Source organism: Typopeltis vanoorti, chromosome 19 (assembly GCF_054136105.1).
Source record: "Typopeltis vanoorti isolate ZY-2024b chromosome 19, IOZ_Tvanoo_1.0, whole genome shotgun sequence".
Taxonomy (NCBI): domain Eukaryota; kingdom Metazoa; phylum Arthropoda; class Arachnida; order Uropygi; family Thelyphonidae; genus Typopeltis; species Typopeltis vanoorti.
In genome coordinates this window covers 44,817,198-44,835,789 of record NC_143567.1, presented here as the reverse complement: position 1 = coordinate 44,835,789, position 18,592 = coordinate 44,817,198, and the positions used below count along the sequence as shown (strand labels likewise).

At 35.8% G+C, this 18,592-nt stretch overlaps 1 protein-coding gene across 4 annotated transcripts in view; it reads right to left on the bottom strand.

Annotated features, from left to right (window-relative positions):
• The window catches only part of obe (activating signal cointegrator 1 complex subunit obelus), a 596,544-nt gene that overhangs the window by 36,223 nt on the left and 541,729 nt on the right, over window positions 1-18,592 (bottom strand). For all 4 annotated transcript variants that reach the window (XM_090409638.1, XM_090409636.1, XM_090409637.1 and 1 more), the window contains one exon: window positions 4,837-4,975. In XM_090409638.1, coding sequence (XP_090265764.1) covers window positions 4,837-4,975 — 139 coding nt within the window. The remainder of the gene's footprint in view (window positions 1-4,836; window positions 4,976-18,592) is intronic.

Here is an 18,592-nt window from a genome sequence, read left to right as displayed (position 1 = left end):
AATTCTGATTAACCACCCTAATATCAACAACAATAATGGCGGTATGAAAATTCCAAGAATCTGGATGGCACATATTCAGCCTAGTTAATACTTAGTACCTTAAGCAACCTTCAGCTAGTATTGGAAACCATTCCATACCAATTGGTTAAAATTTATATGTATAATCATGTTTGTAATATATATATCTAAACATGTTGCTCTCCAGCCCAATGTAATTTAGTAACCAATAGATAATAATAATAATAAGACTCTAGTTTGATGTAGCCAAGGTTTTTTTTTTTCCTTTTCACCAGAGGTCAGGCCAATAATTGTTGTAACTGGTCAGTAACTTCAGCAAACCATGTAGATTGTAGTACAGCTTGTTTCTCTGTATGTATATAGTGTATATGCTCCAGAAGATGATCATGATATAAAGATCGAAACACAGAGTGTTGATTTTGGTTTATATTAAACTAAAGTTTTACTCCAAAACGGTAGTTGTCTCCATAATTTTCAAAAATGTAGACATCAAAGAGCATTATATGGGGGGGGAACTGAATCAGAGAAAGGTGACTAATGGCGCATTGCAATGATCGGTGATTGGTCCCCTTAAATTATTTCTTATATCACTGATGTACAAATTAATATAAGAAATGATTTAAGGGGAATGTTCAGTCGTTTTCAGATGATACCAGGCTAGGAAGAGTGACAGTCAATGAAGATGATGTGGAGATCTGCAAGTTGACTTATACAGACTGGAAGTGGGCAAAGGGTAATGGCTAACAATTTAACATGATTGAGTGTAACTGGTTATGCACTTTGAGATGAAGAGATCATCAGCTATGTAGTAAACTGATGGAACTGGACAGCAGGAAATTGATGAGGTCAAGGAAGTTTAGAAGGTTCATTTAATTACTTGGATGTTGAAGAACACACTGACAAGTGTGTTCTTCAACATCCAAAGGATAGGGAGGTTATTATTCCTTTATAAGGCCACACCTGGAATTACTGTCCACAGATCTAGTCACCTGGATTCCTTGGGAAAGAGGAAGATGTGAGAGAATCCCCAGGTGATGACAATGATTGTGACCTTCTTTCCATTCTCATGAGGATAGAATGAACATTTGTGGATTACAATGACTAGTTGACAGGTGGAGTGGAAAGTTTATTTTTCACTTGGTTAGACTATAATAAATTTAGTTTAATCCTTTATCCAAGTGTGAGCAAACAAAGTTTGCTCCTGAAAGTATCTTCAGGACTGGGGTAAGGTGGTGCAACTCATTGCAAAGGTTGAGCAAGCTAACATCACTCCTATCTCAGTATCTCCCATAATGCAAAACACATCTCCTTGCAGATATGTATAATGTTATGCATTAAGGGAAGGGCCACTACCCAGACTAGTTTCGAGCTTTATTGAGGTCTCTTCATGAGAGCCAGGCCCAAGTGGAGATACTAGGCAGAAGCATTAGCAAGGGTCATCTCTACCTATAGGAGTTGTCAAACGGTGTGCCACCTTTTTATTAAATTACTCTGGATTTAGAGAAAGATGTTGAAAGTTTATTATTCACTTGGTTAGACGATAATAAATTTAGTTTAATCCTTTATCCAAGTGTGAGCAAACAAAGTTTGCACCTGAAAATATCTTCAGGACTGGGGTAAGGTGGTACAACACCGGGAAACTCACTGCAAAGGTGGAGCAAGCTAACATCACTCCTATCTCAGTATCTGCCATAATGCAAAACACATCTCCTTGCGGATATCTATAATGTTATGCATTAAAGGAAGGGCCACTACCCAGACTAGGTCTCAAAATCTAGAATAATTTAATAAAAAGGTGGCACACCGTTTGACAACTCCTATAGGTAGAGATGACCTTGCTAATGTTTCTGCCTAGTATCTCCACTTGGGCCTGGCTCCCACTGAAGAGACCTCAATAAAGCTCGAAACTAGTCTGGGTAGTGGCCTTTTCCTTAATGCATAACATTATACATATCTGCAAGGAGATGTGTTTTGATTAAAATCAAGATCAAGGAGATTAAAATAAATCAAATAAATATAAAAATCAGCTCTATGGCACTCCAATTGCAGAAGTCCTGAGACAGTCCGAATGACGGGAGTTTGCTTAGCAAGCCTTTGTGCCAGAACTAGTCAAAAGCTTTGGAGAGAGATCAAGTGCAACCACTTGAGATTTACCAAATTTCTCCATCACATTTGTCCAGAGATGGGTGATATATGAGAGTAGATCTCCTGTTGATTGGCAGCGATGGAATCCATACTGGTGGTCACTTAATAGTTGGGAATTGATGGTTTTCTCCATCACTTTAGATAGGACTGAGGCGAGTGAGATAGAGTAGTAGTTAAATGGCAGTGATTTGTCACCCTTCTTGGAATGGGCTGAATATAGGCCAATTTTTACACTGTGTGATACATACCAGTGGAGTAAGAATGTACACAGGCAGCATAGGATAGGAATCAGTTTTGGTGCACAAACCTTCAGGACAATTGGAGGAATGCATCAGACCCAGGAGACTTTTTGTGTTTAATTTAGACAATAGGTTTCTGATCTCTTTCTGACAAAAGGATACAGGGGGCATTGAATGGTTGAGGGGCACTTACTATTGTCAGTTATGCATGCATTGTAGGCAAAGTGTGAAGCCAGGAGATTGGCTTTTTCTGTGAGTGATGATGCAATAGAACCATCTGGGTATGATAGGGGTGGGAATAGTGTTGGGTAGAAGTTAAGACCAATTGCTTTGGCAAGAGATGGTACGGCTGCAAGTGTCCTGCTTTTTTTGAGATTTGAGCTTGTGCTAAAAAGAATAGGTGGGGTTTGGTGGACTGAAGATGATAGTGACACTATTGAGGGTGGAGTTGAGGCCACGGATGTTAACCAAGTGGATGTGCAAGGTTCTATGGGGCACATATTTGACTGCAAGGTCTTGCACATTCCCTATGCAGTACCTGCATATTGGTCTGCATAGTGGCTGCTAATGATGTCACTTAATTTATGCACTGAAAATTAACTTGTTTTGTAGTTGATGATACAACCGTTGTCGTCTCTATTTTGGCATTTTGAGCTGTCCCCATACATCACAATCCAGAGACTAACTTAGTCAATTTTCTCTGAACCCTCTGCAATGACTCATCATCCTTTTGAAAACTAGGTGACAAATCCATGCATAGTAATTCATATTTGGCCTAACCAAAGCCAATTTAGTAAATTTTAGCAATTTTAACAAAATGCCCAAGGAATTTCAAGTTGCTATCCACCATCCATCACCCCAAGATCTTTCATCTCCTCCACTTCCTGTAAGATATCACCACCAATCTTATTATCTATCGCATATTTGCTTCCCAAATGTTCAAATCTTAAGCTTTCCTACATTAACCCCCCCCCACACACACACACACACACACTCGCCCATTCAGATAGTATATTCAAATCCTCTTGCAAGGCTACAATCTGTTCTACTTTTCATAACTCTCCCTAACTTTGTATAATCTGCAAACAACTGCATGTAATCTTTAAGCCCCTTCCAATGTCATTTCCATACAAATTAAACAATAATGGTCCCAAAACAGACCGCTTGGGCACACCACTACTGACTTGCCTCTTCTGGGATATCATACTCTCCTTATACACAACATGCTGGTCCCTATCAGACAGCCAATCTCCAATCCAAAGCACTAATTTACCATCCCATTCCAATTTAATTATTAGCTTGTCATGTGGAAATCTGATGAAAGCTTTTGCAAAATCTAAATGTACTACTGTATATGCATTCCCCCTTGTTCAACGTATTTGTCACTTTGTTATGAGCAGACTGCTAAAACACAATCTTCCTTTAGCAAACCCATGCTGTCCATCAAAGAGAATTCTGCTGATGATAACTTGGTTCTGAATCCTTGTACTCACTAGCTGCTCCAACACTAGACCACAACTCCAGCCGAGCATATTGGCCTATGATTTGAAACTTTAGTCATGTCACCCCTTTATGAAGAAATGTAAAACAGTAAAACTGCTAGTGTTAAAACTATTATGCCTTTATATTGAGCATTTCTATCAAATATCATCTCTTGCAACTGTTTGCATTTCAAGTGTCTGATGGTTTTTTCTACCTGCAATTAAACACAATGCTGATTGCAGATCTCTTAATATTTTCTACCACTGTTCTATGACTGCTTGTTTCATAATAATTTCAAAAATTATTCCAGATATCTAGAATACCAATGTTCTGTTTTTATATTACCTTTATCATTTCTAATTCCTTTTACAGCACCTGTTTTCCATTTCTAATTTTTTTAAATAGTACCCAGAATATTTTACAATATCTTCACAATATTTATCTTCTAGTCATTTACTTTTACATGTAACTCAAGTTTATTATTTTTTTATTGTTCTTGTATTATCCAAGGGCATTTACTGACTTTCTTGCCAAGAACTTCTGATATAATTTCTTCTTCTTTTTTTTTTAAATCCTTGCAGAAAACTCCGCCATATGCCCCTGTGGCTGAATCAATATTTTCTTTAGATTTTTCCAATTAGTATTCAATTTGGTTCTTGTCTGTCAGTTGTTTTATAATTAAGTTTACACAGTTTATCTCTTAAAGGTGACCTTGACCACAACTCCAGACAGGTAGTCAACTCTGATTAAAAAAACTCATATTCCACTTGAAACTCTAGTTTTAAGTTGGTTAAAAAGTTTTAAATAATTTCAACTCATTTTAAATCTCCTGTCTACTCTTATATACTGAATTGATTTTAATTAAAAAAAAACAAAAAACATAATTTCTACAAGGTGAAATCTGATCTATTAAAATAAAATTATTTTTTATATAATTTAGCAATTTGCTTACCTGTTCAACTTGGTTTTCATCCATTTCTTTTCTCAACATAGTTGCAAGACATTCATAGTTCTTATTAACAGTAAAAATAAGCTCAGGAAGAGTTTCAATGGGAGTTAATTTCATTCCAAATTTTTCTCTAACTTGTTTTCTAGTTTAAAAAAAAAAAAAAAAAAAAAAAAAAAAATCAGAATACACAAAAGAGTATCAACATTTTATAAAACAGATAAAATATTTGTTTTAATTTTAAAATATTTATATTGCAAACACACTGAACCTGCTTCTATTCTTTCTATTTAATTCTGTCCACCTCTGTCCTCTGGAACAACCTTCCTCATGAAGTATTCCCAAACAACTACAACCATTCAAAAAAAATAAAAAAAATAAAAATAATAATAATCTCATCTCATCTTCTTTATACCCTCTTTTACCCTGCGGTGTCGATGGTTCATTAATCATCGCACCTCAAACTGTTCACAGGATCAGGTGGTCAGCCCTACGCCCCGGTGTATCCTATGTCCTGTAATGTTGAGTTCTCAATGCCAGTTTGCCTGCTTTGCGCGATGAAAAACCCAGGATAAACTGAGGAAATAACCTTACTGTCCATGCCCAAGACCTGCTAACTTCGCTATGGCTGAGAAAGATCCTTAAGCTCCTCACGTCCCCGACGAGAATCGAACCTAGGACACTCCTTCCCCAGGCATATGGTTGCAAAGTGCACAGCCACTAGGCTAGCTGCGCAGATATATTATAATAATAAATACATAAGATCAATAAACTTCTATCTCAGTCCTCATCTGCATTCCATACACAGCACTGATGTGCTTATAGGTCCCTTGACCCCTCATGTATAGGATCAAAAAAAAAAAAAAAAAAAAAAATATATATATATACATATAAAATAAATTTAACTTATCTAGATAACATAATTTTCTGTTTTTTAGGATTTCTCTCTCTTTTTTTTAATGGAAATGACACAGGATTTAAGTTATGAAAGGGATAATGAATATATAAAATTGAAAAAAAAAAAAAAAAAAAAAATTCACATAGTGTGCCTGTGCCTTCCTAAGCATGGTTTACTGCATGCTTCCAATAAACTTTGTTCTGATATATATTTTTATCATAATGTTTTATAATATAAAAATTTTATTATAACTACTATAAATCTCCTAGTTAGTCAAGTAACATGCTAACAGATGAAAAAGAAAACCATATACAAAGCACATCACTGTGTTATCTGACCTGTACGTGCAGTTGATATACAATTTAAAAAAAAAGTAACAAGTTACCTAGTTTTTAAAAGTTATTTATACTATAAATTAAAGATGCCAAGAAATTATATTCTTTGTTTCATCCTTTATCCAAATGTAAGCAAACAAAGTTTGCATGTGAAGTCACTTCTTACTGGACTACTTGTATAGAGAAGCTATTGACTTCACATCAGCCTTGGTGTCCCATAATGTAAAGAGCATACCCTGATGGACATGTATAATGCTATACATTATGGGAAGGGCCAATACCCAGACTGGTTTTTTGACCTTTATTGAGGTCTCATCAGTGGGAGCCAGATGCAGAACTGATATTAAGGTTGAGATAATTGATGCAAAGTCATTAACCTTCATATAGCATGTGACATGACTTCACGCACAAACTTCGTTTGCTTATACTTGGATAAAGGATGAAACTAAGAATATAATTTCTAGACATCTTTAATTTATACTATAAATTAAAGATGTCTAGTAAATATATAACCAAGTGAAAATACTTTCAGCATCTATCTTTAATATAGAGTATTTTAATAATAAGGTATGATATCTTTTGACTACTTGTATACGGAAATATGATTTCTGCATTACTTCAAACTTGGTATCACTTCTGGGTCTAGCTCCCACTGATGAGACCTCAATAAAGGTCAAAACCGGTCTGGGTAGTGGCCCTTCCAAAAATGCACAGCATTATTCATGTCCGTAAGGATATGTGCATTGCATTATGGGATAAGGCAAATGATGTGAAGTCAGTAGCCTCTATATACAAGTAGTCCAGTCATGAAGTTACTTCACATGCAAACTTTGTTTGTTTACACTTGGATAAAGGATGAAACCAAGAATATAATTTTGGCATCTTTAATTTATGATTGCCTAGTTTATTTTTTTTGAAAGAGATATTGACTAGAATTAAGCCTAACATAATTGGTTGACTGATTAAAACTTTATAAGTGGTAATAAGGAAAAAAATATTTTTTGATGTTGGAAAGTACAAATGTAGATATGAATGAGTCTACTCAATAACTGTATTTATTTATTTTATGATCATCATCATTTTCTAGGTTTGCGTTGTTTTCATTTGTGGCCAAAGCAGCTAAGGCTATGAGGCAAGTGTATGATGTCTGTAAATACACGCTTCTTTGGCCAGTCTGTCTGTTTTGCAGGATGAAAAACCTGACTTCCATATAAGACTTTCTCATTATATTTGATTTATGACTATTTGAGAAAACTTTTTTGAGAAAAGCCATCAAAGGCTTGAAATATGGAAAGGCGGCAGGAATAGATGATATTCGACCAGAAATGCTGAAGAAGTATGGTGGTATAAAAGTCTTACAGCGGCTGCACTGCATAGTTCAGAAAGCCTGGACAGAGGGACGAATTCCCAATGATTGGAGTAGAGCTCTCATAGTACCCATATATAAAAAGGGAAATAAAACTGAATGTGAGAATTACAGAGGTATTTCCCTACTGAGTGTTCCTGGCAAGATCTATGCAAGTATACTTGAGAAACGGTTGAGAAGAATTGTGGAAGAACAAGCTGGATTCAGGCCAAATAGAGGCTGTCAGGATCCGATCTTCACTTTACGACAAATAGTCGAGAAAGCATGGGAATATAACAAAGATCTGTATTTAAGTTTTGTCGATATGGAAAAGGCATATGACAAGGTGCCAAGAGAGAAGCTATTCAATACGCTGCAGTTATATGGTGTCAATGGGGCATTATATCAAGCAATACTTAGTCTTTATTTGAGTTGTAAGTCAGCAGTTAGAATTGAAGGAAGTACAGGAAGATGGTTTAATGTTAAATCTGGTGTGAGACAAGGATGTACATTATCCCCTCTGTTATTCATTATTTATATGGATCACATTATGAAGGAAAGTGGCATTAAACCTGATATCAAAATTGGAGATGTTAATGTCAGCTCTTTGCTTTATGTGGATGATGTTATACTTCTAAATAAATCCGCTACAAGTCTGCAAGATTCTCTGACTAAATTGAATAGCTGAATTGAAAATTGTAGATAGGAAGTTAGTAATGATGTAAATTTTTCATGTAGTACTATCATATCCTGTACACCCCTTGAGGGTACATGGCAGGAATTTGATGATGATGAGAAAACTTTAATAATAAAATTCTGTTGACCTTTACATTAAGGTAATCTTCGGGAATGTATACATCTATATACATATGGCTGTATTACAGCAATGATCAAAATACCATAGTAAGCTATATCAACATCTAACCCAGGGGTGCTTAAAAGACAAAGCTGTATAAATGAGAGGAGACCTCCACATAGCCTTTAAAGGAATGCAGAGAACCGACCAGGGCTTCTGACCTAATGTCCAATCTTCACTTTCTCGTGGTGCACCCTGTTGGGTATCTACTTTGATACTGAACGAACGAGGATGGGCTGGCAATTTGGGATTTAGCCGACCAAATTGTATTCTTATTGGTTAAACCAAAATAAAAAATGATGGTACAACATGACAAAATTTCATGCCGGCTGGGGCATCGCCTGGTTAAACAAGGCCCCTGTTGTTTTCGCCAGGGAACCAGGGCGAACAGCGAAAAGTCAGCTACTGGAACAAATCTGAAAACAAACCCCAACTCAACATCACCAGAGTTAAAGATTGGTACTATCAATGTAAGAAGCCTGAATAGCAAAGAAATGGAGCTAGCTGAGGAATTAGATAATTACCAGATCGACATAATAGGGGTGAATGAAACAAAAAAAGACCAAAACTGGTGAGATCTTTCTGAGCAATAAATACAAAATGTTATATTCAGGCAATGACAATCAAGGAAAAGGAATAGCCATAGTATTCAACACAAAATAATACGAGGCTAATCTTCTTGAATGGTAGTCAGTCTCAAGTAGAGTAATGTGGGCAAATATGAGAATGGGGAACTGGACAATGAGACTTATTTGTGCCTATGGTCCCACAGAAGGTTCTACTAAGGTAGAAGTGGAGGAATGTTTTGACGCTTTAGAAAAGCAACTGACACAATGAAAAAGGAAAAGTTGGTCCTTGTTGGGGATCTAAATTGCAGAGTAGGAAATGATTGTGAGACATACAAAAATATTTTGGGAAAATTTCGAGAAAAGAGCAAAGCTAATAATAATGGCAAATATCTGTTGGATTTCTGCTCAGGACATGGACTGGTTATTACTAACACCATGTTCCAACATAAAAATGTGCACAAATTCACATGGAGAGAAGAGGCTAGGAATAAGAAAAGTCTCATTGACTATGTTATTGTTGATAGTGATGTTTTCTCCCTGGCGCAGGACACCAGAGTGTACAGAGGATTTGAAATTGGAAGTGATCACTATTTAGTCTTGAGCAGGATAAAATTGAATGTCATATTGAAAAGAATAACATGTAAGAAAGTTTTAAAGTGAATAAAAGTTGAGCAGCTCTTAGATGTGAACTGTAGACTAAAATACAGAAAGATTATTGAAAAGAAAATGAAAGAGTTTGAGAACAGGAATCAAACCTTGGAGATTCAGTGGCAAACTCTGAAGAAAACATTCATTGATTCTGCCAGAGAGGCATGTGGTGAGGTTGTGTGCAAGGATAAAAAAATCAGAACTCCCTGGTGGACACAGGAAGTTAAACAGGCAGAAAAGAAGAAAGCATATGAAAAGTTCCTGACAAATAAGTCAGCTTGTGCTCGTAGGAATACAGAGACAAATGTAAGAAAGCTAAAAAGTGTGTAAAACTAGCTAAACAAAAGTCATGGGAGGACTTTGGCAAGAATATAGAAAATAAATATCAAGAAGGTGGCAAAATATTCTGGAGGTTGTTGAAGAAGCTTAGGAATGGACGAAAGAGTGCTGTAAAAGGAGTTAGAGATGATAAAGGTGACATGAAAATAGGAGAAAAAGATATCCTTGAAGTATGGAGTAATTACTTTGAAAAACTGCTAAATGAAACAAGCAGTGATGACAGCACAGTGATAAAAAAACACTGACCAGGCATGCAGTCAGGAATACATATCCATACTTGAAGTAGAAAAAGCCATCAAAGGCTTGAAATGTGGAAAGGCAGCAGGAGTAGGTGATATTCTACCAGAAATGCTGAAGTATGGTGGTATAAAAGTCTTACAGTGGCTGCACTGCATAGTTCATAAAGCCTGGACTGAGGGACGAATTCCCGATGATTGGAGTAGAGCTCTCATAGTACCCATATATAAAAAGGGAAATAAAACTGAATGTGAGAATTACAGAGGTATTTCCCTACTGAGTGTTCCTGGCAAGATCTATGCAGGTATACTTGAGAAACGGTTGAGAAGAATTGTGGAAGAAAAGCTTGGTGAAGAACAAGCTGGATTCAGGCCAAATAGAGGCTGTCAGGATCAGATCTTCACTTTACGACAAATAGTCGAGAAAGCATGGGAATATAACAAAGATCTGTATTTAAGTTTTGTCGATTTGGAAAAGGCATATGACAAGGTGCCAAGAGAGAAGCTATTCAATACGCTGCAGTTATATGGTGTTAATGGGGCATTATATCAAGCAATACTTCGTCTTTATTTGAGTTGTAAGTCAGCAGTTAGAATTGAAGGACAGGAAGATGGTTTAATGTTAAATCTGGTGTGAGACAAGGATGTACATTATCCCCTCTGTTATTCATTATCTATATGGATCACATTATGAAGGAAAGTGGTATTAAACCTGATATCAAAATTGGAGATGTTAATGTCAGCTCTTTGCTTTATGCAGACGATGTTATACTTCTAAATAAATCCGCTACAAGTCTGCAAGATTCTCTGACTAAATTGAATAGCTGTTGTAATAGATATGGTATGAAGGTCAGCAATAAAAAGACAAAGAAAATGAAAATAGGCAGAATCATTGAAAATGTCAACGGTGTTGTGAATGGAGAACCTGTGGAACAAGTATAACATTTCAGCTATTTAGGCACGAATTTTACTGAAGATGGTAAATTAAATATAGAAATAGACAACAGAATCAAAAAAGCTAGTATGGTGGGAAGTCAATTGAATAAATTCATATGGAATAAGAGAGAAATTAGTCGGAACACTAAATTAGCTGTATACAAGACAGTGTTCAAACCAGTTTTAACTTATGGATCTGAGAGCTGGGTCAGAAGTAAAACACTTGATCAAAGACTAGAGACCGCAGATATGAGAGTCCTGAGAAAGATTAGAGGCATGAACAGATGGCATCAATGGCAAAATCATATTAAAAATGAGGATACCAGCAGAGCTAATCTCAGGTGGTATGGTCACTTAAATAGAATGGGAGAGAAAAGATTAGCAGAACAAGTGTTCTCTGCCAGTTTGGCAGGAAAACGACCCAGAGGAAGACCAAGATATAGGTGGATTGATACGGTACAAAGTGCCTTAGACGATAGAAATATAAGATCTGATAATGTTGGAGTCTTGACAAGTAACAGACTGATTTGGAGGAAAATTGTATATAGGAAGTTAGTAATGATGTAAATTTTTCATGTAGTACTGTCATATCCTGTACACCCCTTGAGGGTACATGGCAGGAATTTGATGATGATGATGAACTACTTAACTCGTTTAGTCTGACCGCTTGTGGTAAAAATATAAAATAAAATAAAAATTAGCAATGTCATGGTTGTAGGTTATCCAAAACGTGGAGATTTTTTAGAAAAATCTTGGAAAAAAAAGAACATAAAAATTACATATACCATGGAAAAACTGGCCTTTCCAATCATGCACTGGAGACCTTTCACAGAATTTACTGGAAAGGCACTCAACCCTTACACAACCACCCACCCACCCACACAGTACGAAAGAAAATTTAAAGAGGCATGTGAGATATTCATAAAACAACAAAAATTTAAACACAAATGACAGGCTAAAAATCTCCAAGATTTCGACATGCAGTATATACAACCTTGACAACAATATGCATCCTCATATTGTCTAGAGCAGGTCTTCTTAAACTTTTCCCACTTGCAATCTCTTTTTGCCCGAGAATTTTTTACGTGACCCCGGGTATATAGGGATATAAAATAGGTATACAAATCAAACATTTACTGATAATAAATCATAAAGAAATTTATTTTAAAACAATTCTTTGGTATATATATACATATGATTTTACCATTTATTAAAGATGAAAGCAAATTTGCATATTTATATGAGATGGATGTGCTTCTTTATTTTTACATAAAGAATTACAATACAATACAATAGTCTCGAATCTGCAGTGAAGTCACGTGATGCAACACGGCTGAGCACTGCCAGAAAAACCTTGGATTCATTAAGTGTTTGATTTTGAATTAATTTTTGGTCGTTGCGCGTTCAGAAACCTTTTAATGTTGCCAAATTTTTTGTAATCCCATATGGGGTAGCAACCCACAGTTTAAGAATCAGTGGTCTAGAGTATCTCACTACAGGTAACACTGATCTCCACTCCACACTGAACAAAAAAACCAACATGAGATTCTAGGGTCTTCTCTCTCTATTTTAATATATGACTTTCAAAACAATGTCCCTTCAATTAACTGAGCCTTTCATCTCATTTGACTTCTGGTAGAGAGCATCATGTAATTGTACTTTAATTATCTGACTCTTTAAATATCAGAACATTGAAGAGTCAGATAAATGGTAGACTGATTACCGTATATAAAAAGGGCTCTAGGTGAAATGAATGATTACTGTAATATTATAGTATCAATGTAATTAATTGCAGATCATATCTGCAGGCTGAGTAGTGTGGTGTGCATGTGTGGAAGGTACTGTCAAGGCCATGTTATCATATAGACATTCTGTGGATGAGCAACATGTTCAAGAGGCCTCCCCCTGCACATGCCTATTTTTTTTTTTTTTAATTTCTAAAAACACAACATGATAGGAAAATCAAATAAATACAGCACTGCATTTAAAATAAAAAACCTTCTTCAAAATATTCTACCATTTTTAAAAAATATCTCCCCCCCCCCCCAAAAAAATCTCTTCCACATGTACTTAAACATTTGCAGCATATATGCATACTTAAATGACATATGCGGCACTTCACTTGGCATTTCGTTTGCTCTGATCCCAAATAGCAGCTACAACAATTACATTTCAATATATACATTTCACAATAACTGTACAAATTATATTCTGCATGATTCCTTCCACCACAAAGGTGGAACACATGAATTTGTGTGGTCTAATATTTATTCCAAGTGGATGCCTAATCTTTTTTTTTTCTAGCTTAAGGTTTCCTTATCCCATTATGCAATCCTCATCTGTTGTCTACACAATTTTCCTAATTCTGAAAATTATTATAATTTTTTTTGTCTTCTCATTCTTGAAGCATGATTTCCTACAATCCAACTACTCAAACAAGGAAATATGGGTACTTTGAATTCCTTGGTGACTTTAACAAGTTCAGCCATTATATCAAAAGCACTGACCACCATCAGATGGAAACTCCTTTGATCATATATTGCATCCCTTACCTCCATTAAGTGGATGTATTTTAAACTTTTGAGCTGTAAAGCAATATATATACATCACCATGCTTCTATTTCAAAAACGGTATCAATGTGTGTGTGTGTATATATATAAAATGCGCATCAAATCTTAACTACTAGTAAAGTTGTAAATTGATGTCGGCTTAAGTTTTTGCAGGCAGGTTCAGCAATTTTTTTCATGCGTTTATATGCCACAGAAGGTTAGATACCTATTTTTAACTTACTGCATAAAGGGTTAAGAAATCCATCAATATTTATAGAAATCATGTCCATTTTCAACTTTTTTGATGATATTTTGCATATATGTAGAAAGTATTTTACCTTGGGTATAATAAATGTTAAAGATACCAAGCTATTTTAAACCTGGTTTTACTCCATTTCCCAAGTAAGCAAACAGACAAACAAGTCAAGTTCTACTTTTACCATGAGTTGCCTTGGTCTTGCACTACGTGCAGGTGCAAACTTGACTTGTTTGTCTATTTGCTTACTTGGGAAATGGAGTAAAACCAGGTTTAAAATAGCTTAGTATCTTTAACATTTATTATACCCAAGGTAAAATACTTTCTACATTTATATCTCCTCCTGAGATTTTTATTTAATAAGGTTAAAACACGTTCTGGTAAAATACTTATAAGCTCTGTATTACTAAAATCTTGGTATTTCTAGCCTGGCTTCCACCGATGAGACCTCAATAAAGATTGAAACCGGTCTGGGTAGTGGCCCCTTGCCTTTAATACAAAGCACCATACATCTCCTCCAGGAGATGTGCTTTGCATTAAGGGTAAATAAATATTAAGATTAGTGATCAGAGCTTATTCTACTTTTACCATGAGTTGCCTTGGTCTTGCACTACGTGCAGGGTCAGCTAGACTTGCAACACTTGCAGGTGCAAACTTGACTCGTTTGTCTGTTTGCTTACTTGGGAAATGGAGTAAAACCAGGTTTAAAATAGCTTGGTATCTTTAACAGATATTTTGCATAATAAAAATTTTTATTTCTGAACTATCTCAATAACACAAAAAATTACAAAAGCAATGTTAGAGGATGAGTCAATAGATTGCAGTATGGTGTCTGCTCTTCTAAGCATGACACCCAGACCAGTACCCAGGTCACCTGCAAATGATTTGGTGCCTACACATCACACCTGAATGGTGTGGCATAGGAAGCAGTGGCCGCATAGTCTCAACGGCTGCCTTGATGCTTCTGTTCTAGTGGCCTCGTCGCCAATGCGATCACACACCGTAACAGAACGAAAGCAACTCTGCCTTTTACTGTGCAAGTCAGGAATGGTATTGTTGCAGTGGCTAGACAGGATTCTGACTTCAAAGCATCATCATCCCACATCAAGAACGTAAAGGAAATATGGGCTCGGTTCGGTTCATTTCTAAATGCACACAAAGTCTGACACCTCACTAATGCCAAGTCAGGGCTGCCATGGATTCAGCCAGTTGAACTTGCATCTCCTTTTGTTCCTTTATTAGGTTGTCAAGCACATGATCATTGTTCCCATCTTTATCTAGCTTATTCTAGCTACATACTGCCTTACTATCTATCTTAATCTATCTTATTTCTAGCTACTATATCCTCACCTAGTCCTATAGTGGGAACATGATTCACACCAATATATATATATATATATATATAATTCTCAGAGTAATTCATTAGTGACAGAGTTGTCCTGTCAAGTCTACCAATGAGTCCACAAGTCTAAAAGTCTAATACTAGACAAGCATTAGAAGAAACGGAAGTGAAAGAATCAGGTGTAACAGGTGTTGATTGGGTTAGATGTTAATAAGGATGTGGGAATGGATGATATAATCACCACATATTCTTAAGGAATGTGCACAACAGTTAGTCCTTGACCTGATTATTTAATGAAATTCTTATTGCAGTAGATAAGGTTCTTAAGGAGTGGAAAGAAGGCAAAATAGTACCACACCATAAGCATGGTTCTAGGACAAAAGCTTCCAATTATTGACCAAGGTGCTGGAAAGATTGGTTAGAAATAGAATACAAGATTGGGTTGATGGACATAGTATTCTTTATGATGGTCAGCATGGATCTGTTAAGGAAAGGTCTTCTTTTAGCAATTTACTTGCATTTTATAATAAGGTAATGGGTGTATTAGATAAGAGAGAGTCACATGCTTGGAATTTGAAAATGTGTATGATAGACAAGTAACAGACTGATTTGGAGGAAAATTGTAGATAGGAAGTTAGTAATGATGTAATTTTTTCATGTAGTACTGTCATATCATGTACACCCCCTTGAGGGTACATGGCAGGAATTTGATGATGATGATGTATGATAGATTACCACATGATAAGTTGGTGGGCACGATATATTGGTTAGATGGATTGATTACCTCTCTGAACGATACCAGCAAGTTGTATATGATGGAGGAGTGTCTCAAGAAAAGGAGAGTAACCAGTGGAATGTCCCAGGGTTCTGTTCTTGGGACCCCTACTGTTTAACTTGTTTGTAAATGATATATCATGTGGACTGACTGGGGGATCTTCAGTTGTTTGCTGATCATGCAATGTTGGGAAGAATTATAAGTTGCACTGCTATAAAGAGACTTTTGACTTGGACAAAGGAGTGGGGTGGCTTTAATATTAATAAGTGCAAAGTGTTGCATTTTGGAGTGCAGAAATATAAGGCTGTGTACTATACTGACGGTGCTATACTGCAAGAAGTGGATGAGATTCGAGCTTTGGAATGGTTGAAATAAGACTGAAGTTTAGATATTATGTTATTAGATATTAGTTTATGATAAGAAATACACTAACACATAGAGATAAAGAGGTGGTTGTGCGACTACATAAAGCACTGGTCAGCCACGCTAGCCTGTTAATACGATGTGAATACTAATGTAAACTTTTCACGTTGTACTATTATAGTATCCTGTATATTACTTGAGGATAGTATTATCAGGAATTTGATGATGATAATGAATAAACAGTTGTGTTCAGATTTGGTCACCTGGTTTTCAATGTGATGTGGAAACATTGGAGAGGATCCGGCGACAAATGAATCAGGACTCTGGAATGCAGAGAGGCTGAAGCAATGTAGATCACAAAGTTTGGTGGATAGGAGGAAAAGAGGTGATATGACAGATGTATCCCAAGTCAATGAGGGGATTTTATCTGATCCAACCATTCCTGAAGTTATGTATCCCTGGAAGTTATGTAAGAGTGTGGTGAAGAGGGGCATGAGGAGTAGCTTTTTCACATGGAGAACTGTCAGTGAATGGAACACATTATTGGAATATGTTGTTAATATGCAGGGAGTATGAAGGATTTTGAGATTCAGTATGATAAATATGTTGCCACTTAAATGAACCTCCACGATGAGTCTGCCAACTCCAAGGAGGGTGTAATAATAATAATAATAAAACATTTCAACAAAACATTTAGGCACAGTTTTTAGTGAAGATGGCAAATTAAATATGGAAATAGAACACACGGTAAACAAAGCTAGTATGGTAGTAAGTCAAGTGAATACATTTATATGGAATAAGAGAGAAATTAGTCAAAACACTAAACTAGCTATATATATATATACAACAGTATTCAAACCAATTTTAATGTTTGGATCTGACAGCTGGTTAGAAGCAAAACAGCTGATCAAACTAGAAATCACAGATATGAGAGTTCAAAGAAAACTTAGGGGAATGAACAGATGGCATCAATGGCAGAATCATATTTAAAATCTAGATATTAGGAAGGAACTTCACATTGTTTGCATTCAGGAATATGTGAGCAGAGCTAAGCTCTGGGTATGTTCACTTAAACAGAAATGGAAAGAAAAGGGTTAGCAAATCAGCTGTTAAAAGACCTAGTAACAAACAGCTGTTTGTTACTAGGCCTAAATGTAGTCAAGGTATCTTAAAAAACTGAAAAATAAAATCTGACAATGTTGTAGTCCTCTCATCATAGACTAGTTTGCTGGAAAACTGTTAATAGGATGTGAGTAGTAATACAAACTTTTCATGTTGTACTATTATTGTATTCTGTATATATTCCTTGAGGATACATATCACGAATTCAATGATTGGTTTCTGCTAAGTATGCTGCATTTCTGAACATTTTTTCCGTTAAAACACACATCACTTTAACTGTTTATAAAATATATTTTATTACAATACATATTGTATTGTAATAAACAAATGCTAACCCACCAAATTTGCTTCTCTCACCTATCTTTCATTTTATTCAACTCTGTTCTCTTGAATAGTCTTTCCTGATTCCATTCTTTTTCCATTTTTTTTTTAACCATTGCTCACACATGGTATCAATTTGGTACTGGCTCTGAAAACTTGTGTGAGAGGGATTAAATAAAGAAAAAGTTGAAAAAAACTTGTTTTTTCTTTCTTTTTTGTCTTGAACTGCAGAAATAGAAACTCTCCAACCTGAACAAATGAGACTTGCTCAATAAAGTCATCCATATTTTATGATTCAGAAATTTGTTCCCATTTGCAGGGTGACATATGATATATAGTTCACGGTGCATAACAGATAATCTTTTGCAATACAAGACTTTTTTTTTTTTTGTGAGGGAAGAGAAGGTATGTCATCAATAATAAATATGCAATTCTGATTAATTTTCATAAAAAGCAATGAAAACCTTGTGTTGTATGTTTTCCCTCAACCTAGTGATTAGAGAGTAGCAAATGCTACTTTACTAGGGAATTATTATAAAACAAAATAGTTTCCCACTGACCTTCCTTGTCCAATAGTATTCTATGTCTGTAGATATACACACATAGAATACTATTGGACAAGGTGTGTTCATGGAGCTGATTTTCCTGTTTTTAGAGAGAAAAAAAATCCAAGTTTCCAGAAGAAAATTCCCCACCTCCATATGAGACCAGCTAACTCACCTTTGATTGAAAATCCCCAATAAAGGTTCTTTGCATCATAGATGAGATTCAAAACCCAGGTCTCTCCAACCAAAGGGCTCCATGGAAACTAGCTGACCTATGACGGCTCTGAAAAACAGAATATTAATTCAACTGCCTTGTATTAAAAAAA